The 23,671-nt window shown below is 39.5% G+C and overlaps 1 protein-coding gene across 1 annotated transcript; it reads left to right on the top strand.

The window, feature by feature from the left end:
• Positions 1-250: 250 nt before the first annotated feature.
• Positions 251-23,671, top strand: polr1b (RNA polymerase I subunit B). Its single transcript, XM_034921346.2, has 15 exons — positions 251-601; positions 2,280-2,447; positions 5,530-5,676; positions 6,486-6,618; positions 6,931-7,067; positions 7,489-7,712; positions 8,490-8,661; positions 8,805-8,976; positions 9,166-9,447; positions 11,906-12,039; positions 17,303-17,473; positions 20,345-20,501; positions 20,755-20,951; positions 21,227-21,480; positions 21,889-23,671. Exons 1-15 carry the CDS (start codon positions 425-427, stop codon positions 22,769-22,771), a joined length of 3,408 nt encoding a protein of 1,135 aa, XP_034777237.2. The 5' UTR covers positions 251-424; the 3' UTR covers positions 22,772-23,671.

The raw sequence follows: 23,671 nt of genomic DNA on the forward strand, positions 1-23,671 counted from the left end.
AAATTGCTAATCTATATAAATATATTTCTGTTTACAGAACAATTCGTCCCTCAAGTGCAGAATATATGTTTTGATGTAAAATGTAATCTTTATTTTTATTAGGTTTATTAGGTATGTCATGTGAACAGAATTTGTGTGAATAAACACAAAATATAACCTTATTATATTAACATTAGTTTTCAACGGTGTATCAACTAATGTTACTTTAGTTTAGACCGGAATCCTAGTCATAAAATTTGTTTCTGGTCTGTTACACATTTTGAGCTGAACAGACTAACACAAAGAACTATGGTACGTAGTCCATAAGAAACCTATTCACTATGCATGTCCGGCAAGATAAACTACAATACCCACAATCCCATCTGTCCCCGTGTGGTGTTACAATAATATCGTTCTCCCTATTGAGCAGAGCGCTACAGCAAGCATGGGATCCACGTCCAAGTGGAGTAATTTACCCTCCGGTCCAAGTCTAAAGAACTTGACGGAACCGGGCTATGGAGTCCCAAAGAAGGAACAGCATCGTGCTGTGCAGGAGCTCACTAGAGCCCACACCGAATCGTTTGATCAGGCGATCAGCGATGGATTAAGTAGAGCAATGCAGGTCAGTACATGTGCAGTGCTCGATTGCTGAGTGTGTATACACGTGGGTAGCTATGCATGGTCAACTGCAGCGTACCAGTGATTTAGTCCACATCAAGTGGAATAAAATGCAGACTAGAAAATCCTGCATATATGTACTAACTTAATCCTGATTGCAGCGTACCAAACAGATGGTCTTGGTAATTGGTTTAACTGATCGGAACAAGTTAGACCGATAATGGCGACTCTACAGCTACGGCCAAACGTTTGGCATGACCCTATTGAATTAATACATTTTACTTCTTCCTAAGTCGAATGAAACCTGTTAAATAGTGATGCGTTAATATATTAATGTGCATACCACTTTGTATTTTGCCATATAGTAATTAACAAAAAACTGACAAACTGAAAAATGTGACATTTCGAAATCTGAAACACTACTGTTATATGCACCCGGTAGACTACTGCGATGTCGTTTTGCAGTTTCTTTGACTGCATGCTATTGAATAACATATCTAAGTGATGCTCATGTAGTGTTTTTTTTAAAAAAAAAACTATCTCAATCCTAAAATTATATCTGTATAACCCCTTCTCTACTAATCCAATATGTGGAATTCAGTGCCAGATAAATATATAAAGGGATCCCTGTACAAAAAGAACGATGCATGTTAATTACGTCAAACATATCGAAGTAAAAATAAATGTCATGTCTTTTTCGTGCACATTTAAAACTGGCGGATCATACTGTACTGTCTTGAATGTAACAGCTGCCGACACTGGTGCATAAGCCCAGAACAGTTTAATTTCGTGTTAACGGACCATTCGTTTTTTATATTTAAAGCATATTAACTGAAATTGCATTGTGCTAAACTGAAAACTGAAAACGGTATCAAAGCTACATGATTAAAAAAAATATTTAAAATGTAGGGCCTGTGTATTTCGCGAGACTTTATTCTCACGGATCCGACTGCCCGAACGTAACGGACAAAAGAAATGTACAGAATAAGATTTTCAGATGTACCTTTAGAGGGAAAATTTGGTACGCTGCAATTGACTCAGTGTTTCTTCTCGTTTAATTGTAATGCTGCGCGAAGAAAGCAAACACGACAATGTTTTTTACCATGGTGGTCGATTACTGTAAGTTTCGGTATGTCGTTCGCAAGGACGACCTCAGATGTATATTGATTCTAATTGTTTTTGAGTGAAAACATTCTGGAGTTGGTTTTTCATGTACAGACTACTATTGCAGGGATAGAAATAAGAATAAATTGCATTACAGTTTCCCCCAATCCATGTTTTAAAAATTAGCCAGATTAGCCACAGATAAGCATAGGCAACAAGCTCAGGTGTGTCTTATTAAACTCATAGCAAAACCAGGAACGCACCAAACTGCTATGCAATCTTATTTACATAACCTGCACTATCCAATACTTTAATACAATTTTGTACATTTTCGTTTCATAACATATAGGAGTTCCTGGATGCAGATGGCACTCTCATTGCTATGCTGTTCCAGTCATTCCTAGTTTTACAGTGAGCTTAATTAACCGTGTATGTGTGTGGCGTGTCTAAAGTATATATTGCAAGCTGTAATTGCTCAAACTGCTCAATCCTTAAGTAGTTAATAAGTCAGTGTAAACGTAAATCTTTTTATGCAGTTTTTAAAAACCGTAATGTGAATGTTTTTTTCTGTTCTACAGGCTATTTGTCCTCTGGAGTTCATGTTTAAAAATGAACGGATCACCATTGCCTTTGTGGATGCTGTTATCAGCCCCCCAATGGTTCCGAAAGGAAGCATCTGCAAATACCTGCAAGTGTTCCCAGCGGAATGTAGGGGGCGCAGGAGTTCCTACAGGGGGAAAATAACAGTAAGTACAGCATCCAGGATTGTGAAGAAAGAAAAACAATAGCATTTCACAAACAAGGTGTCTGTCTGCAGTTTTTTTTCTTGTGTATACTTTGGGTGTCACTTAATATGTGTGTTTTCAGTGGTACTTATAGCTAGAATTCCTTTACGCAGTGGTCGGCCAAGGAAACTTACTGCAGCAGATGAAAGACACATCATGCTTAGTTCCCTTCGCAATCGGAAGATGTTCAGCAGTGCCATCAGCTCAGAATTGGCAGAAAACAGTGGGACCCTGGTACACCCATCTACTGTCCGGAGAAGTCTGGTCAGAAGTGGCCTTCATGGAAGACTTGCGGCCAAAAAGCCATACCTCCGATGTGGAAACAAGGCCAAGCGACTCAACATTGCACGAAAACACAGGAACTGGGGTGCAGAAAAATGGCAGCAGGTGCTCTGGACTGGCTGTAGCAGAAGGCAGTTTGTTCGCCGAAGGGCTGGAGAGCGGTACACGAATGAGTGTCTGCAGGCAACAGTGAAGCATGGTGGAGGTTCCTTGCAAGTTTGGGGCTGCATTTCTGCAAATAGAGTTGGGGATTTGGTCAGAATTAATGGTCTCCTCAATGCTGAGAAGTACAGGCAGATACTTATCCATCATGCAATACCATCAGGGAGGCATCTGATTGGCCCCAAATTTATTCTGCAGCATGACAACGACCCCAAACATACAGCGAAAGTCAATAAGAACTATCTTCAGCGTAAAGAAGAACAAGGAGTCCTGGAAGTGATGGTATGGCCCCCACAGAGCCCTGATCTCAACATCATCGAGTCTGTCCGGGATTACATGAAGAGAGAGAATAACTGAGGCTGCCTAAATCCACAGAAGAACTGTGGTTAGTTCTCCAAGATGTTCGGGCCAACCTACCTGCAGAGTTCCTTCAAAAACTGTGTGCAAGTGTACCTAGAAGAATTGATGCTGTTTTGAAGGCAAAGGGTGGTCACACCAAATATTGATTTGATGTAGACTTTTCTTCTGTTCACTCACTTTGCATTTTGTTAATTGATAAATATAAACTATTAACATGTCTATTTTTGAAAGCATTCTTACTTTACAGCATTTTTTCACACCTGCCTAAAACTTTTGCACAGTACTGTGTGTGTGTATATATATATATATGTGTATATATATATATATATATATATATATATATATATATATATATATATATATATATATATATATATAATTATAATACAGTGCCTTGCATAAGTATTCACCCCCTTGGACTTTTCCACATTTTGTAGTGTTACAACCTGGAATTAAAATGGATTTAATTAGGATTTTTTGTCACTGATCTACACAAAATAGTCCATAATGTCGAAGTGGGGAAAAAAATCTACATATTTTTCAAAATTATTTTTAAATAAAAAACTGAAAAGTCTTGATTGCATAAGTATTCACCCCCTTTGCTGTGACACCCCTAAATAAGCTCTGCTGCAACCAATTGCCTTCAGAAGTCACATAATTAGTTGAATGGAGTCCACCTGTGTGCAATTAAAGTGTTACATGAGCTCAGATTAAATACACCTGTTTCTGGAAGGCCCCAGAGTTTGTTAGAGAGCATATCTAAACAAACAGCATCATGAAGGCCAAGGACCTATCAAAACAAGTCCGGGATAAAGTTCTGGAGAAGCACCAATCAGGGTTGGGTTATAAAAAAATATCCCAAACTTTGAACATCCCCTGGAGCACCGTTAAATCCATTATTAAAAAATGGAAAGAATATGGCACAACCGCGACTCTGCCTAGAGTCCGTTCACCAAAACTCAGTGACCAGGTAAGGAGGACATTAGTCAGAGAAGCAACCAAGAGGCCAATGGTAACTCTGAAGGAGCTGGAGAGATCCACAGCTGAGATGGGAGAAACCGTCCATGGGACAACTATAACCTGGACGTTCCACAAAGCTGGGCTTTATGGAAGAGTGGTGAGAAGAAAGCCATTGCTGAAAAAAACCCATCTTAAATCCCGTTTGGATTTTGCCAAAAGGCATGTGGGAGACACAGCAAACATGTGGAAAAAGGTTCTCTGGTCTGATGAGACCAAAACGCTATGTGTGGCGCAAAGCCAACACTTCGCATCACCCTGAGAACACCATCCCCACGGTGAAGCATGGTGGTGGCAACATCATGTTATGGGGATGCTTTTCATCGGCAGGGACTGGGAAACTGGTCAGGATTGAGGGCAAGATGGATGGAGCCAAATACAGGGACATTCTAGAGGAAAACCTGTTTCAGTCTGCAAGAGACCTGGGACTGGGGCGGAGGTTCACCTTCCAGCAGGACAATGACTGTAAACACACAGCCAGAGCTACACTGGAGTGGTTTAAAAACAAGAATCTGAATGTCTTAGAATGGCCCAGTCAAAGCCCAGAACCTCAATCCGATTGAGAATCTATGGCAAGACTTGAAAATTGCTGTTCACCAACGGTCCCCATCCAACTTGACAGAGCTTGAGCAATTTTGCCAAGAATGGGCAAAAATTGCAGGATCCAGATGTGCAAAGCTGGTAGAGACTTACCCAAAAAGACTCACAGCTGTAATTGCTGCCAAAGGTGCTTCTACCAAGTATTGATTCAGGGGAGTGAATACTTATGCAACCAACAAATATCTTTTTTTTTGTTTAACTTTTGTGTCACAATAAAAAATATTTTGCGCCTTCAAAGTGTTAAGTATGTTGTGTAAATCAAACGGTAAAAATCCCAATTAAATCCATTTTAATTCCAGGCTGTAACACTACAAAATGTGGAAAAGTCCATGGGGGGTGAATACTTATGCAAGGCACTGTGTATATATATATATCTCTCTGAGAGAGAGAGAGAGCTCATACACTAACAGAAGTGGAAATAGTAAGGTAAAAGTTCCTCTTGCAGGTCATTGCAGCCTTGTTTTATTAAGCTGTGAAATACTATTATGGCTTTTTATATTTGTGATTCATTTGTGGTAGCTTGTGTTCCTAATTTGAGTTTGGAACATTATTGTGTATGTAAGCAACTGACAATACTGCAGTATGTCTATTTAAAATACTCTCTTTTATATGTATCCACTAGGCAGATGTCAGCTGGTCAGTCAATGGCATTCCCAAAGGAATTATTAAGCAGTCTCTGGGCTTTGTGCCCATCATGGTGAAATCCAAGCTGTGTAATTTGTATCGCCTTCCTCCCAAGGATCTCATTAAGCACCATGAAGAAGCAGAGGTAACGCATTTCTGTTTTCTGCTACTGTGTATTATTTCCATTCAAGACGTTTCAGTGTCGTTTTAACATCAGTACATATTTAAAATGAAAGGCAATACATTATTTTGCCAATCCTATCTTAAAATAATGATATTCACTATGCTTAAGTTATTAAAGAACCACACTCATAGTACAGATGTATTAGGTTTTTGTTAGCTGCAGCCTGAAATGTTTTTCTAGTTGCCAGAATTATGGGAGTAACGTAACTCGTAGGAGACAGTGTATGGAAGGGAGTTCCAATCACTGGGAAATCTGTAAGGAAACTAATTTGATATCTGCAAATGAGTGCGCACAATACCAATTGCTGTGTTAGTAAGTTTCCATTTATTGATTTCAATAGTCAAAATTTACACACATATAGCTCAAATATTATCTTGCACTCTGTTTTGAACAATTAAATTCTGTGCCCAATTAATCAATTGTTATTTGGAGGCTAAACTGACAGCCATATTTTACAGAAGGTCAACTATACCACACTATCAATTCCTCGTTCCTCTGTCCTGGGTTGGTTGTGTTGAAAAACATCCTCAAGTGTGCTCACCATATTTGTTTAACCTTCGTTGACCCCTACATATCTTAGTATGATTTGTGCTTGGACCAACAATGCAATCAAGTGAAGGAATCCTGTGTTCTAGCTCCCAGCCCAGTTTAGTTGCAGAGCTACAGTCTGGAACGATTCCACTATTGGTAACGCAGGAAGCGTGTTTTTAACTTTTTATTTTCTTTCTGTTCGGGCACTATTATGAAGTTTACATTTTCTTTTCTAACAGGAGATGGGAGGTTATTTCATAGTGAATGGAATAGAAAAGATTATCCGAATGCTGATTATGCCCAAGAGAAACTACCCTATCGCAATGGTGAGACCTAAGTGGAAGGGAAGAGGCCAGGGTTACACTGAATATGGTAAGTAACAAGACTGCAAATACTGTCATGCATATATACCATTCTCTGATGTTCATAAAGTTTGAGCTAGTATTGACAACCATGAAACTGCAAGGGACAATTTTAGAAAATGTCTGCAAAATTTTATGTAGACTTTTTTTTTTTAAACTATTCTTGCAACTTAAACATTTTTTTGCATTTTAATACCACGATGCGTTTATGTATTTATACAGTGTGTCAGTTTTCACTCTGCAGTTGTTTTAAAAAAAAAAAAAAAATCTTGACTGCTTTGTCTTTGTTGTGCTACTGATTTTCCCCCTTTGTTTTCACCAGGTATTTCGATGCGCTGTGTGAGAGACGAGCACACAGCCATTAACATGAACCTGCATTACCTTGACAATGGGACAGTGATGCTCAACTTCATTTACCACAGGGAGCTCTTCTTCATTCCTCTGGGCTTTGCCTTGAAGGTGAGGCTTAAATGGCAGTGCAACAGGGATTTAAAAAAACTGGATTCCAAATCCACGTTCTGTAGTGTTTTTTTTATTTTTTATTGAGGCTTCGGAGGAGTTTGTACTGAATTGAGACACTTTTATGCTACGTTTTCTTGCATTCAACACACTTGACTGTTGACACTGCTGTTTTCCAACTGTCGCAAACCAGGTATAATAATAACAGCTGCATGTGGTACAGGGCTATTGGAGCACTCTACTCCCACATGGAATTTAAAGAGAACCCTGAGCAAGCTCATTGTAAGGGAATCCAGAGGTGAATTTAGCAGTGAATTTGGAATTTATAATTGCTCGTCAGTGTGCTCTGAGCCTGACGAGATTCGAATCCAGGAGGGTTGCTGATGGGGTGTGGGGTTTTTGTTTTTGTTTGTTTGTCCAGGCCTTGGCTGACGTCACAGATTTCCAGATCTCCCAGGAGTTGATCAAAGGGAGAGAGGACAACTCCTTTTACAAGAGCTGCGTGTCGGAGATGCTGCGCATGGTGGTCGTTGAAGGATGCACCACCAAGAAGCAGGTCCTGAACTACCTCGGGGAGAGATTCCGGGTGAAGCTGTCCCTGCCAGAGTGGTACACCAACCAGCAGTGTGCAGACTTCCTGTTAGAGTACGTCTTGTGTCAATGCAAAAGGCATATACTTAATACCAATAGCAGTTTATTTTTCCATGAACGCCTGCTGATGAGAAGCAATCCAGTCCTGCAATGTACTATGGGTTAATCTCAAGCTCAATATCCAATTGACAATACCCATGACGTTAACTGTTCATTTTTCATTGTATATTAACCAACCAAATATGATTTTTTTTTATATAATTTTTGTTCCCCAGTGGCAGATTTTTTTTTGTTTTTTTTGTCTGTATTTTTGTTTTTAAATCCCAATGAAAAATAGCTTCTTTTGATGATTCCCCTGAATGTCACCAGCTAGCTGTAGGAAAACTCACCAGAACAAGACTTGAAAGCAGCATTCTGTTTATTTAGACAAGCACAATAGATTCACTTAACAGACTTTGCAGTATTTCTGTAAATACAGTGTAGAGGGTTTGTTTGTTGGGGCCTGTGCTCAACGGGGATCTAGACGAGCTCATAAGTCTTACACCTAATAACAACCTCGTTGTCTTCTCTTAGTCTGGCACTCTGGGTAAGAGACCAACTGTTGGGCACCCATTTTTATATATACACTCTTAAAGTGAGTCCTGTCTGCAGGATCATTAGTCTGTTACTGGGTAAGAATTAGTTATGGGTACAGTCTTTTTAGTAGATCTACTAAATTTGTCCGAGTGATTAGCTTTAAACAGACTTAAAACAAACCTAATAGGTAATGTTTTCTTCGTAAAAAAGCTAACCAATTGTGGTTTCGAATAACTTCTCCGATCATGCCTGTAGACACTGCATCTGTATCCACCTGAAGTCTAATATAGAGAAGTTTTACCTGCTGTGCCTGATGACTCGGAAGCTGTTCACCTTCGCTAAGGGAGAATGTATGGAGGAAAACCCAGACAGCTTGATGTGCCAGGAGGTGCTCACACCTGGACAGCTTTACTTAATGTTTCTGAAAGTAAGTTTGCAATCATTTCAGGCTGTTCCCGTAGTTCCTTTTTTAATGAATATTTGCAAGCCACTGGCTTTTCTGTTGTTTCTTCTGGTTCTTGTAGTGTTCATTAATAAAAAAAAAATGCTGTCTCCTCTTTTAACCCTCAGGAAAAAATGGAAACCTGGTTGCAGTCGCTGAAAATCGCCCTGGACAAAAAGATGCAGAAATCGAACATTACTATCAATGTGGAAAGTCTCATGAAACTGTTCAACATGGGACTGGATGTGACCAGACCTTTTGAATATCTTTTAGCCACAGGAAATCTGCGTTCAAAAACAGGTATCAAGTTATTAGAAAACATAGGGGCTATAAATCAATGGCATGGTCTTTTGTGGGTGTTTTCCAGTATCTAATATTACAGCAAAAAACGTGATTGATGTTGACCTACTGAGTTGGTATAACAGTTAATAGAGGTAATGGTTGTGCTAACAGTGACTGTACTAATAGAGATGGCTGACTTGTTTTCAGGGCTGGGAATGCTACAGGACTCGGGTCTCTGTGTGGTGGCTGACAAGCTGAACTTCATCCGCTACCTGTCTCATTTCCGCTGCGTTCACCGGGGCGCCGCCTTCGCCAAGATGAGGACAACGATGGTGCGCAGGCTGCTGCCTGAGTCCTGGGGATTCCTGTGCCCGGTCCATACCCCCGATGGGGAACCCTGCGGCCTCATGAACCACATGACCGCCACCTGTGAGATTGTCTCCCAGTCCTTCCCCACCACCTCCCTCCCTGCCCTGCTCTGCTCGCTTGGTGAGTCTGTGGTAGAAATTTGAATGCTAAACCTTTTTTATGGCAACAGAGAGATGGAAACAAGACCTAGCAGTTTCACCCATTCCAGGTTTTAATTTGTGCTTGATTAGCCCCAGTGTATTGTTAACAAGCTCAGGAGTCTTAAACTCCTAGTAAAACCAGGAATGGATCAATCTGCTATGCATGGGAATTTTATTTCCATCCCTGCAACATTAAATGTTATAGTACATCAACTGTACTGCTGAACGTCGTCTTTAATATAAGCATCACAAGGGTATCCATGTATTATAAAAAATAATAGATGGGCCTCTTCAGTGAGTTACCGGAAAACAATTCCATCTCGGGTTTCTGTGACAGTTTATAAATGACTTGACCTTCAGTCTCTCGTAATTTATGACGTCACAGAAACCCTGGATGAAATTATTTTCCTGTTACTCACTGAAGACCATCTATTATATGTATATAAACATGAAAAACAATTGCTTGCAAATGGGTGAACCAACAATAATTGACCATAAGCAAGAAGTTAAATGTTTTTTTTTTTTCTTAAAGGATCTTCAAAGCTGTATAATTTCAGTGTTCTATCCACAGTGTCACAACTCGTGTGTCAAAACACATAACATACACTAACAAAGCACTTACTAACAAAGCACAATAAAAAGTTTGCCTAATAATATTGACATTATAAAAATAAAATCAAAACGAGACGTACCTTGCTTGCTGATTTCAAAAGAAAGCCTAGTTGAACAATCAGATCCAAACTAAGGGTACGTTAACACACACACTCAAAAACACAAAATTCTACCAAATTTCTCATCCTAGACTTTATTATATTGTAAAAACATAGTAAAACAAAATACAGCTGTACCATATGTACAACTACGGCTCTTGTTGCGCTCGCGCAGCATATTTTCCATTTCATTTTTTTTTTAAATTTTAAACCTAGCTCGGTCACTATTAAACTAGGGCGGAACAAAAACAAATACGACGACCTACCCTTCACCTTTCCTCTCAATTTGAACCAGTGGCCTTGATGTGCCGGACCGGACACTTCCATTAGACTGTAACATTACTGTATTATTTAAACACCGTTTGTTTCTCAGTGTCTAGTCTAATGGCTACTACATCCGATGTTCACTGCATGAGCAGCAGTGTGGAGTAGTGGTTAGGGCTCTGGACTATTGACCGGAGGGTCGTGGGTTCAGTCCCAGGTGGGGGACACTGCTGCTGTACCCTTGAGCAAGGTACTTTACCTAGGTTGCTCCAGTAAAAACCCAACTGTATAAATGGGTAATTGTATGTAAAAATAATGTGTAAAAAATAATGTAATTATATGTAAAAATAATGTGATATCATGTAACAATTGTAAGTTGCCCTGGATAAGGGCGTCTGCTAAGAAATAAATAATAAGAAGAATAATGAACTGAAAGGTAATACGCAGTAATACACAGTAATATTTTGACCTGGAGTATATTTCATCAATAAATTCATATTTTTTGTATTTTTCTCAAAATGACCTAACCTTGTACCATAACTCAAAAGTTTACAAAAAAAAAAAAAAAAAAGTTTGGTATTGGCTCTCAAATGTATACTTCACGTTCTTGTTTAAAAAGATTTGCATGTCCACACGTTCAGGGGAAAGACGAAAACGCAATCTAACTAGTAAGTCCCGCTGTTGAAAAAACTAATTGCTGGTATACACAGACAGGCTTTTGTTCTGTGGTCTCATTTAATTTCTCAAAATAATGCCAGGCATTACTCTTTTTCAAAGCTGCCATTGTAGTTGTTAGTATTGCTCTAACAGCAGAAGCGACAGTACAGGAAACAATGGATGTTAATTGTATGTAGAATACTCGAATGTTCTGACTCGCCCCTAATTATATATTAGCAAACAAAAACTGAAATTGAACTTTAAACACTTCAAATAAAACAAACGTGGAAATGGCGTTGTAAAACAAAGGGGGAAAAAACTCACAGTTTTGTTCTCGTTTTATTACATTCCACATAAGTCACAACAAAATATATATAATATATACAGTTTTTATAAAAACCACTACACAACATTTTCCGAAAGCTGGGTACTGTTTTAGCGAGTTTTTAATTATTAATCTCACTATCCCACGGAGCTCTTTTTCATTTGCCATTTTTTTAAACTGTCGCGCAAATTCTGGTGAGACGGTAAATAAGTACAAGGTGTGTTTGTCATTTGTAGTGAATACAAATATCTCATTTTTGTATCCCAATACATGTCAAAATATTTTCAGATATTTTTACCAGCACTTTTTTTTTTATTTCTTTTTTACATATTTCATCCGTCTCTAACAAGGATTAATAATTCATTTTGAATAGTTCAGGTTCTGTGTCTAGGATATTGAAATAGTATTTGGTAACTGTGCATATCTTGTTTTGTTGTAATGAGTGTGTGTGTGTGTGTGTGTGTGTGTGTTATGTGTTCCAGGTGTGACCCCAGTGGATGGCATGCCCAGCCAGCCCTACCAAGACTGCTATCCTGTGGTGCTGGACGGAGCCATGATAGGCTGGGTGGAGAAGGATCTTGCACCCTCTGTTGCTGATTCTTTGCGCAATTTTAAGGTAAACTGTTTACATTTATATACCGTGATTTGTTGGGTGTTTTTTTTTTTTTTTAAATAAATTTAGTGGTCGCCAATTATTTTTATTATTTTCTCCCCAATTTAGAAATGTCCAATTATTTTTAGGCTCAGCCCACCGCTACCACCCCCGCTCTGACTTGGGAGCAGCAAAGACGAACACATGCTGTCCTCCGAGGCGTGTGCTGTCAGCCGACCGCTTTTTTACACACTGCAGACTCACCATGCAGCCACCCAGAGCTACAGCGTCGGATGACAACACAGCCCCGGGCAGCTTACAGGAAAGCCTGCAGGTGCCCGGCCAGACCACGGGTTGCTGGTGCGCGGTGAGCCGAGGACACCCTGGCCGACCTAGCCCTCCCTTCCCCCAGGCGGTGCTCGGCCAATTGAGCGCCACCCCCTGGGAGCTGTCCTCGGTTGGCAAAGGAATAGCCTAGACTCGAACTCGCGACGTCCAGACTAGGGCGCATCCTGCACTCCACAAGGAGTGCCTTTACTGGATGCGCCACTCGGGAGCCCCCCCATTTGTTGGTTTTAATTGTTATTCAATTTAAACTAGGCTTGTAACAATAAGGATAATAATCAAATTATTTATCGATTGGGACCCCACGATAACAAATCGATAATATTTTAATGAAATCGATTATTGATGAAATTAAATTAAAAACGTGTCTTGTATATATTAACTTACTGTCAAGAACGTAATCTGTGTTGTTGCTTCTAAAAGTTATTGAGAATATGCGTCTGTGAACAAATACAGGATGATGATGATGCAGAAATCAAAAGTAACCTGCTTTGTTAATGTATTTTATACATATTATTTTGTTTTAAATCAGTCCCAACTGTAGCCGTCTGTCTTGAGTGAAACTAATAATATTTAACATCACTATGTTACGTGCCAGTGCTGCTGTTTCAGAAAAAGGCTTTTTTTTGTTTTACCTTTTTGTTTTGAAGCAATGCACTATCCGCAGTCATTGGTAGTTGAAAATGTTAGTTGGTTATTTTTTTTTATTGAGCTCCGTTCAGCCGATTTCTGTACCTTCAGCCACTTCCTGGGTTAGAAAACTCCTCTCGGGAGACACCGGTGGAAGTGACGCGCGAGGGGGAACGCAGCTCCCTCGTAACACTAACACAGATTTGGAAAATGCCAAAAAGGTGTGTTGCTGCCAGATGTGGAAACACCACCAAACAGAGTGTTTTTGTTTCAATTTAAATTTAAAAGTACACAATAGTCAGTTTTCACAGTGAAGAATGAATTTTACGATCTGTGTAACGTTTTTCACGTCAGTAAAATAGGTAGGGCCTTAGTAACTACTGTGTAAGTGTAAGCGAGTCCGCGTGGGCGAACCTCTTCTCTGAGCACTCCAGTATGTGACGCATTTTTGGTGCGACGTGGTATGTAGATTGATTAGGCCCATACATGTATAGATACTCTGAGAACTCAGGGGAGATGTTCAGGAGGACATAAAGATGTTTCAGACTCCTGTCAGTGGATTGTTCGTGCACTGTGCTTGCAACGTATCCAGATGACTTTTAAACAATTTGAGAAAATCACACAGACTCATTTAATTTGAAGTTTTAACGAATCAGAGTATTATCAGTACTCCTTCGGTTTATTAAATGCTTAAAAATGGATTGTAGTTACAGACTACTTCAAATCCCAGCTGACAGGCAGTCTGGGCATTTCCAGTGCCTTTACAGGTTTAACAGCATCAGTACTTCAATACAGTAATACAAATATGGTTATCATATATTTAGCTCTTAGGCTATAAAATGCAAAATGCTAAAAAACGCCTAGCGCTAAATTCTAGAACATTCAATATATATCGCTCTCTTAAGACCTAAAACATAATTTCTATTCCTTATAGCAATGCATCAATATAAAAGAGATATTAAATTCAAATATATGCTTACCTTCCAGTATATGGAAGTGTAATGTAGGATATATTGAAAAATAAGAACTGTCTTCAAAAGGCAGAGACTTGTGAATACAACCAAACAGCAATCAGTTTTTCAGAGATCTTCAGAGCATGGACCACACAACTTGTAGTTAGCAAGTCGTGCAATACTTAACTGGGGTTTTACCTTGGTTTTTATAGGACTTTCCCTCCATTGAATACATCAGGAGTCCCAATTAAATCTGATAATCAATCTCCTTTGACAGTTCCTGTCTTTGAGTTAATGATATTTTCTAGAAGGATCTGACTGAATTACCTGAATGTGAGTTCATGGTTCACTATCTTTCCACCCCTCCTTTCCCTAAAAATTAGGTGAACTGGAGTTCACAGGGTCCTTGCTACCAAATACAGTACAAGTATATGTGTATATATGAGAGATGTTTTTAATGTGTAACACCAGCTCTATTTGATTATATTAAGCTGGGTCAAAAAAAAATATGTCCCTCTTGGCAGCATATTACGTTACCTTTTCAATGTGTTGTCAATAGGTCAGTTTAACTTCATATGCAAATGTGTGTTGACAAAGAGTGTAGGGGGTTATCATAAGCCTTTGAATAAGACCACTAAGCATACAGTGGCAAGTCCAGTTATTTTCATTTAAATTCAAGATATAATAAAACATGTTAAATATAATAGCCTTATTAACTTGTACTATGGTTGGACCAAGCCTGACCTCTCTCTAATTTTCTAAAATTTGTCTGCACAAGCAGGTTTCAGACACCCTGTTTACTTGCCAAGCCTAGTGTTTTAATTAATATGAAACTCTGTTGTAAGCACTTTTCCGCCTGGACCGGTATCTTTTCAGATAATACAAAAAAAACATACATCCTAACATCCTAAGCTCTCATTATTTTCTTATAATATAATGAGATACATACTCCTGTCTTTCTTAAAGCACCTTCCGTTGGTTATCATTCAAGGTTATAGGAGGCTGTGTGGTCCAGTGGTTAAAGAAAAGAGCTTATAACCAGAAGGTCCCTGGTTCAAATCCCACCTCAGCCACTGACTCATTGTGTGACCGTGACCAAGTCACTTAACCTCCTTGTGCTCCGACTTTCGGGTGAGATGTAATTGTAAGTGACTCTGCAACTGATGCATAGTTCACACCCCCTAGTCTCTGTAAGTCGCCTTGGATAAAGGCGTCTGCTAAATAAACAAATAATAATAAAGGTTGGCAAATTCTGCTTTTAAGAGCCAACACCGAATCCTGCTTTGAGGTGCCAAAGACTAAGCTTTTTTTTTTTTTTGAAGGTCTAATGCCCTTCTAGAATTCTACTGTGTGTCTGAGACAAACATTTAATTCTTTCACTTTTAAATTCTTCAGTTTCCCCGTAAATAAATACCTTTTGTTTCTTACTGCAGTAAAACCTTTATTAAACTAAACAGGTGTATTCTTTGGTTTAATTGATAATGTTATGTCTTAAAGACTTTTTGTTTAGTTGGAGAAACTGAACTAATTCTTAAATCGATTAAATGAAATGAACATTATCGCAAATGTGTCAACAATATGTTTGCAATATTGTCAAGGCCATGCTTCTGTTATAATAAACTTTTACTATGTTCTTTCAACAGTTTAACTTTAAGTGGCATTATAAGATGTATTTCTAATTAAGTTACTTCAGTATAACAGTTGCTCCTAGAAATTGTAATATTATTTTACTCAGTTGATAAATCTTTCAAAATTAATGGAAGGTCCAGTTATTTATATCTAAATACAGACTAGCATTAATATACCAGAATGCCATAAAGCTAGTGACTGAACTAATTCATTTCTGTTATATATATATATAGAAAATGATTATTGTAAGATAAACTCCTATCTTCTGTTATCCGAAAGGTATTTCCGTTCGATAATATTAACGAGATTGCTCATTATAGAGAGGATCTTGGCTTTTAAATCGCTGACCATCAAAAAATCCCTGCTTCATTGGCCAAAACCAATGAGTCATCTTCAACACTGCCTGTACTACAAGCAGATGAGAACGAGGTTACAACATTAGTTGTATTCCTTCAGCAAGTTTACTGTTAGTTACAGTTCATACTTTAAATGATTTTATAACATGTAGTTCTAATTCAGACATGTCAATATAGCAATCGCTTATAAACTGCAATTCTATTTTACTTCATTGATATACACAGAAGGTAAGAGGTTAATTTTGAATTAGCAGCAAATGCAACCTTGAATATTAAAACTTAGGACTGCTCATACATTTACTTAATGTTATTATATTAGGTTTCTTATTTATTTAAATACTTTTGTTTTTTCTTACTATAATCAAACCTAGTTCGATTGCTTCTAGCATATTAACTGTGCTCCATAGATTCTGCCATTCTGCTCTCGCTGGATCAGAATGTTTTGAGACAGTTTAACTAAAAAAAAGATGCTTTTGCCTGACAAGGGAGTTTTGGAACTTTCAGCAGGTCAGTCTGACCTTCAACGCCAAGAACTTCTCCACACAGGCCTTACACATCTGCTAATAATATTTTCTACTGGTTTCATATTCTTTAAAACACATTACAGTCATTACAATATTTGTTGAAGTTTCACAAATGTTCAATTTGTATCCCAAAGATCAGCCTGCTTCCAGTAGCTGTGACAGTCTTGGGTCAGTTTCTGCTCTGTGAGTCAGTTTCTGCTCACAGGTGTGGGTGACAGTCTTTAAAAGCCTGCTACCTGCAAAAACTTAAATCTTGTTAGCTGGGTTCCCATCTCTACATTTTCATTCCCATCGTTAGTGGGCAAACACATTTCAACTGAATCTGGGTCCATCACAGAACCGCACACCCTTGCAACCGAGGCCTTCCACGCAAAAGGATCTAATGACTTATAGCACAAAAGGGACGTGCCAGAACCGTCAGTGACAATGCTGTATAAAAAGAGGACTTATTATTCATTATTATTATTATTATTTATTTCTTAGCAGACGCCCTTATCCAGGGCGACTTACAATCGTAAGCAAATACATTTCAAGTGTTACAATACAAGTAATGTATTAACCTCAGAAGTTAAGCCTACCTGTAACTGTTAATTCTGCAAATAAAGCTCTTCAGGTGCTTGTATGATGCCTCAATATAAAATAAGAAACTGAAGGCTAAAAATTATACAGCTCAGTTTTTCTGTGTTGAGCTTCAGCTGGCGTGAAATTTCACTGATCTGATTACGGGCAAGTCTAACCTGACTATCCTCAAAATAAGAACGCAGCAGTTTGTGGCTAAAACAAAGGATTCCATTTTTGAATTTGAATACAGGATAATTATTGGATGTTCTTACTCCTTGTCTCGTTGCAGGTATTACAGCAGAAGAGGATCCCTCCATGGACGGAGATTGTTCTCGTTCCACAGACAGGGAAGGCCAGCATTTACCCTGCACTGCTTATCTTTACCACACCCTGCCGAATGGTACGGCCCGTCCGGAACCTGGCACTGGGCAAGGAAGAGCTCATTGGAACCTTCGAACAGGTACTGGGCAGAATCATGCTGGGGTTTAAAATAGTATTTCAGTTACAGACACACAACTCGTCTCTGAGTGGGCATCTTTTAATTGTGTTGGGAGTTAATAGTTTAGTTTCAGCATTAAAACATTTTAATGCTGCCCAAGTGTTAAACGTTTAGAATTTTGTTTGTGTAAGTCAGGTAGGGATCATCAGCTTGGGAAGAATTGGGCCCCTGTAAGTACAGTAGATGTAAACTATGACTATATGTAAATGTGTACACTTTAGGACTCTTAATCAAACATGCTATACATCTTAATCTGTCTTGGTGTAGTGTTAGCTGCCCTTACCTTACAAATCCTCCAGCATTTACTGACTTTCTGACTCTGTAAACCAGCATCAAATAGCTCAGTTTCATTTGCAGTTCTGCATTTCAAATGTATTTAATCATTTGCACAAGCAATACTTAATACTTTTCATGAGCTTTTTTAATAGCTTCCTGCTCCCATTGCTGTCTGCCAACACAGAGATGGTGAACGGTCTGCAATTAAAAAATAATGTAAAAGAGACTGACTTTCACAAGCTAAGGGCAGCCTTATTTCAGTTATCAAAGAAGCAGTGGCGCAGGTTTAATGTGTTCAATTTTCATCCTTCAGACAAATTGCCTTATTTTGAAATTTAACCTAGGTCTGCAAAGTATAATTCTTTTTAAATTGCTTTTTTTTCATTTTTATTCTGCCTTAATAAAAATATGACTCTAGGAACAATTCAGTAATTGATCATTTTGAGAGTATCTTGGTTGATTAGTTCTCTTATTAATATTTAATTGACGTGTTACAAAGATTGAGGATTTACTATGAACACACATACACATGCTAGACACAAGGAATGTTTAATCAACAGTCATATTTTATTAAGTACACATATATTAAACAGAAATCAGAAAAGTCAGAAAGTAAATCTTTTGGTCTCTAAGCGCAAAACACAAGTCAAAAGCTTCCACTGCATTCATGCGGCTAGCAGGGCAATTGAAATATGACCCCGCCTATCTCCTTACACAGCAAGCAGCAACTTCAACAGCCAAGCAGGCTGTGATGTAGCTAGTAACTTACTCACATACATACACACCCACATACACACACAGCCTAAACTGATATGATGCAGACAATCTTTGAATATATCACACTAAGCTTATTAATGGTATATAGATTAAGAATATGACAAGTTTACTTTTAAAAACATTCTTCATACAACAATGAGGTAGATAACTTTTAGTGAAACTTGATGAAGTAACTATAAGTAATTTCACACGCAAAGTGTGCAAACTAAATAATTAACAGTTCAATTTTATGTGAATGTGTTACAATTAATTAATTTAGTTCCATGAAAGGAAAATGCAACTGGAATTATACTCAACGGTTCCTTGAAGCTTAGACTTTTGGTCCGCTGGTTTGGAAACTCAATCTGTTGAAGTGTCTAGTACAAAAACTCTCCTCTCCGCAACAAAGTCTTCAATCCCACGTTGGATCAAACTTGGCAACAAAGCTTTCAATTCTCGATAGAATCAACAAACAGCTTCAAAGTCTTCAGTCCTCAGTATAGGATCCACAACAGCGCCCGTCCGCTCTGTCCTCTTCGCTGAATCTTTTAGCTACACAGGTACCACCCAGACTGGTTCGTCTGATAAGTTGCAGTAAATTTTATGGCCGTCCTCCAGCCGGGCCTCAGTCTCGTTGCTTGTGGTCGTTGACTTGCTTGCAGTTTGCTTCCTCGTCTTGGGTCCGTTTTCAGACAGAGTCCGATTTTAGGCAGTCCCAGAGTTGCAGCTTCGCTTAGCAGAGTGACAGCACCTTCTATAGCATTCGGAGTGCAAAATGTTTAGTTTTGCTTGAATATTTGTAGTCTTTTCACTCTGCTAAACAGTCACTTTCTAGAGATCATTTGTGTACTTTTTTTTTAAACTCCCAGTCCTAACATCAGCTGAAACCCAGCTAACTGATGTTTTAACCCTTTACGGTCCTATGTCGGACGCAAAAAACAGGTCTCTAGTTGTTTTTTCTCCGGAAAAAGCTGAGAAAACCATTCAATGGCCGAGTGAGATTGATAGGAGCCGAGAGAAGCTGAAAAAAAAGGGGCGTACCTCATGAATACAGATAGCCCCGACATCACATAGATAACACAGACATAAACAAACAAGATAGCTGCTTCTGCGTCCAGCGCTCAAAGAATATCACATACATTTGCTGACCTTTTTTCAGATGTTATAGTAATAAAATAATGACTTGGATCGCATTATTGAGGAGTTTGGTGATAAAATGAGTGATCAGGAAATGATTTATCGGTATGCACTACTATCAGGGCTGGAGATGCAGTACTGAGTGTCCTGTTGATATGCAGTGCCTTTTAAACCTGTTTTACTGTGAAAAAAATACTTTTAAACTGCGCGTGTGGAAGTAAATTGGACCTGACGCGCCTGAGACGTGCTGAATAAATGGACCGCAAAGGGTTAATGCCCTTTTCCACTGGGACATCGCTAGTTTGTCTTCCTTGCGTCAAAACGATTGTTGTTGCAATTGTCAATTATCTGTACATAATTCAGCTGTCCGTTCAGCCTAATCCAGTCCAGGCGCCACCTAGCCCTGGTCACCTCGTTCAGTAGGTCACATAGTTTGGTCTGCAAAAGAGAGGCCCTCTTCTCAAGACACAGCAGTTTGCCCTGTTTCTCAAGACCACACAGTTTCATTAATTAATCCAGCTACATTTCTAATACATGTTCATGTATTAATATCATATTCAGGGAATATGTCCCACAACTGCAAAAATAATTTTGGAAGTTACCATAAATGACCTTCAGTGACAGCTATAAGTGATGCACTTTTTTTTTTTTTTTTTTTTGCAGCTCTTCCTTGACGTTGGTATATTAGAAGAAGAAATCGTGCCCGGGGTAATAACTCACCAGGAGCTGTTCCCTCACAGCATGCTCAGTGTGGTGGCAAGTTTCATCCCCTACTCCGACCACAACCAGAGCCCAAGGAACATGTACCAGTGTCAGATGGGTAAGAAAGAGCCCGAGCTTGCAGTGAGCCTAGGGCAGGAATTCACATTCACAGTACTGCTCAAGCTTTCTCCAAGGTAAAAGATAACCATGAAAGGCAAAGACAACGTAGACCTGTACCTTGTGTTTAGTTATAATATAGAGCTTTTAGAAATAGACGAAGTAGGGCCATTGTCTGTATGTATTTAAGGAATAATAAGGATGTATCAAAATGGTGCCTCGTTAATATTTATTTATTCCCCGTTTCCGCCCAGGTAAACAAACAATGGGTTTCCCACTGCACACGTACCAGGAACGTTCAGACAACAAGCTGTACCGCATCCAAACACCACAGAGCCCCCTTGTACGGCCTTCCATGTATGACCACTATAACATGGACAACTACCCCATCGGGACAAATGCCATAGTCGCTGTTATCTCATATACCGGCTATGATATGGAGGATGCCATGGTGAGTTCGGAATGCATTTAGTTAATTTGTTCTCCTGTAATAATGGGTTTTCAGTGTCAGTAAAGCCCCATTGATGATACCATTCTGTTTAAACAACAGAACAGGAGTAATACATTTTACAAGCGTTTTACTTTTACGTTAGTTTTTGGTTTGATTTTTCCTGATGGCTGGTTTCTGCTGCGTGATGTGCTAAACTGAAGGAAGGAACTATCCTTTGTTATCGCTCTGTTTGTGATCTCAATCTGTCTAAATACCGACCATCCTTTCTGTTGCAGATAGTGAACAAGGCTTCATGGGAGAGGGGATTTGCTCACGGGAGCGTGTACAAAACGGAGCTGATAGACCTGGACGAGAAGATCAAACAGGGAGACGACAGCCTGGTGTTCGGAATCAAGCCTGGCGATCCCAGGGTGCTGCAAAAACTGGATGAAGATGGACTGCCTCCCATTGGAACAGTGCTGCAGTACGGAGATCCCTTCTACAGCTACATGAGCCTCAACACCGGGGAGAGCTTCGTTACCTTCTACAAGTGAGGAAACAGTGGAGGAAGCAGTTTAGTCACAGGGCATTTTTCAATAGCAACTGCATTTCTAACTTGACACATCAGGGATGCAAATAAGACTCCTATTGCAGGTTTTGCTAGGAGCTTGATTAGCCACAGTGTATAGGTATCAAGCTCAGGTGTGTCTTATTAAACTTCATAGTGAAACCAAGAACTTCTGTGTAATGGGAATCTTATTTCAATCCCTGAATGTGGTGTATTTTATGTAGCCCTTTAAAAGCATTTCTGCAGCAATGTAAGAGCTACTAAAGGAATTTGTTTCAGTGCTGCTTATTAAATAGATTCCTTCCGTCAAAATTCTTGGGGGTATTAAATTGTTTGGAAGTATTTCTAAATGAGAAATAACATTCTTACATTTCGTCGTCTTCTTCCTAGGAGCAAAGAAAACTGCGTCGTGGACAACATCAAAGTCTGTAGCAACGATAGTGGCATGGGCAAGTTTAAACGCATCTGCATCACCACCAGAATTCCCCGGAACCCCACTATCGGGGACAAGTTTGCCAGCCGCCATGGGCAGAAGGGCATCCTGAGCAGGCTGTGGCCCGCGGAGGATATGCCCTTCACGGAGAGCGGCATGGTGCCTGACATCCTTTTCAACCCCCACGGCTTCCCTTCCCGCATGACCATCGGCATGCTGATCGAGAGCATGGCAGGGAAATCAGCGGCCATGCACGGGCTGTGCCACGACGCCACGCCCTTTACCTTCTCCGAGGACCACTCTGCTCTGGAGCACTTTGGGGAGATGCTGAAGGCGGCCGGCTACAACTTCTACGGGACGGAGCGTCTGTACAGTGGGATCAGCGGGCTGGAGCTGGAGGCTGACATCTTTATCGGAGTGGTTTACTACCAGCGGCTCAGGCACATGGTGTCTGACAAGTTCCAGGTGCGGACCACTGGTGCCAGAGACAAGGTCACCAACCAGCCGGTGGGCGGCAGGAACATTCAGGGAGGCGTCCGTTTTGGGGAGATGGAGCGGGACGCCCTGCTGGCCCACGGGACCTCCTTCCTGCTGCATGACCGGCTCTTTAACTGCTCGGACCGCTCGGTGGCCCACGTGTGTGTGGAGTGTGGCAGCCTGCTCTCCCCGCTGCTGGAGAAACCCCCGCCTTCCTGGTCGACCACCCGGCACCGGAAGAACAACTGCACCGTCTGCAAGAAAAGCGACTCTGTGGACGTGGTGTCCGTGCCCTACGTCTTCCGCTACTTCGTTGCCGAGCTGGCTGCCATGAACATTAAGGTCAAGCTTGACGTCAAATAAACCAACGTACCTCTAAAAATGAGCTTTGCATTTGAATCCCGGGGCTTATTTTTATTTTTGGTTTTGGAATCTGTTCTTTTGATAGCTCTGCTCAGTATGGTGGAACTTGTTTACATCAGGGTTTTAAATGTATACAATTAGGATTATAAATCCAGTTTTAGATGCAGTCTTCAGTACTTGCCTTAAAGCTGGCATTAATTCTAGTTACATTATTACCTTGTTCCATGCATGGCAGATTTGTATTTTATTAGATCACCAACAAACTGGAAACAAAAATAAATCTTCATTAAAGACGGGTGCTCTAAGTTTTATGGCAGGGCAGGTTTGAGGCAGTTTGGTATGGCTTGGATTGCTGCTTCCTTAGGCCATCCCAGATCTGTGGATAAATAGAAGACTATATTACACATATTTGTTATAAATATATGCATAGTATAAGGCAGTGTGCAGGGCATACAATATTGGCTAATTGTAAAAGGTACATTTTATACATCATCATAGTGCAGAATTAGGTTATGGATTTGGGGTCTGCTACAACAACATATATATATATATATATATATATATATATATATATATATATATATATATATATATATATATATATATATATATATTTCTAAAGGGGTAAACTGAAACCAAGAGATGCCTTTGTTAGTAATTTTAGGAGATATATATATATATATACACACACACCAGTAAGAGAATGATTATAAGATGCTGTCTCTCTGTTGTCACGGATATGTATTGGTTGCACAAGATTGTTTTCAGACATCTACAAGCTGACTGTAAATATAAAAAGTATGGTGGGAATGTAACCGTAAAAAAAAAAAGTAGTTTGCCCATGTTTATGTAAACATCACATTAAGTACAAGAACATATTAAATACAATATTAGTCAAAA

This window comes from Acipenser ruthenus, chromosome 5 (genome assembly GCF_902713425.1).
Source record: "Acipenser ruthenus chromosome 5, fAciRut3.2 maternal haplotype, whole genome shotgun sequence".
Taxonomy (NCBI): Eukaryota; Metazoa; Chordata; class Actinopteri; order Acipenseriformes; family Acipenseridae; genus Acipenser; species Acipenser ruthenus.

Excerpts from the sequence above, each read along its gene's own strand:
- polr1b (XM_034921346.2), top strand. The coding sequence starts at position 425 with ATGGGATCCACGTCCAAGTGGAGTAATTTACCCTCCGGTCCAAGTCTA. Across the intron at positions 7,713-8,489 it reads TGTGCAGACTTCCTGTTAGA|ACACTGCATCTGTATCCACC; the intron begins GTACGTCTTGTG and ends TCATGCCTGTAG. Across the intron at positions 12,040-17,302 it reads ATTCTTTGCGCAATTTTAAG|GTATTACAGCAGAAGAGGAT; the intron begins GTAAACTGTTTA and ends GTCTCGTTGCAG.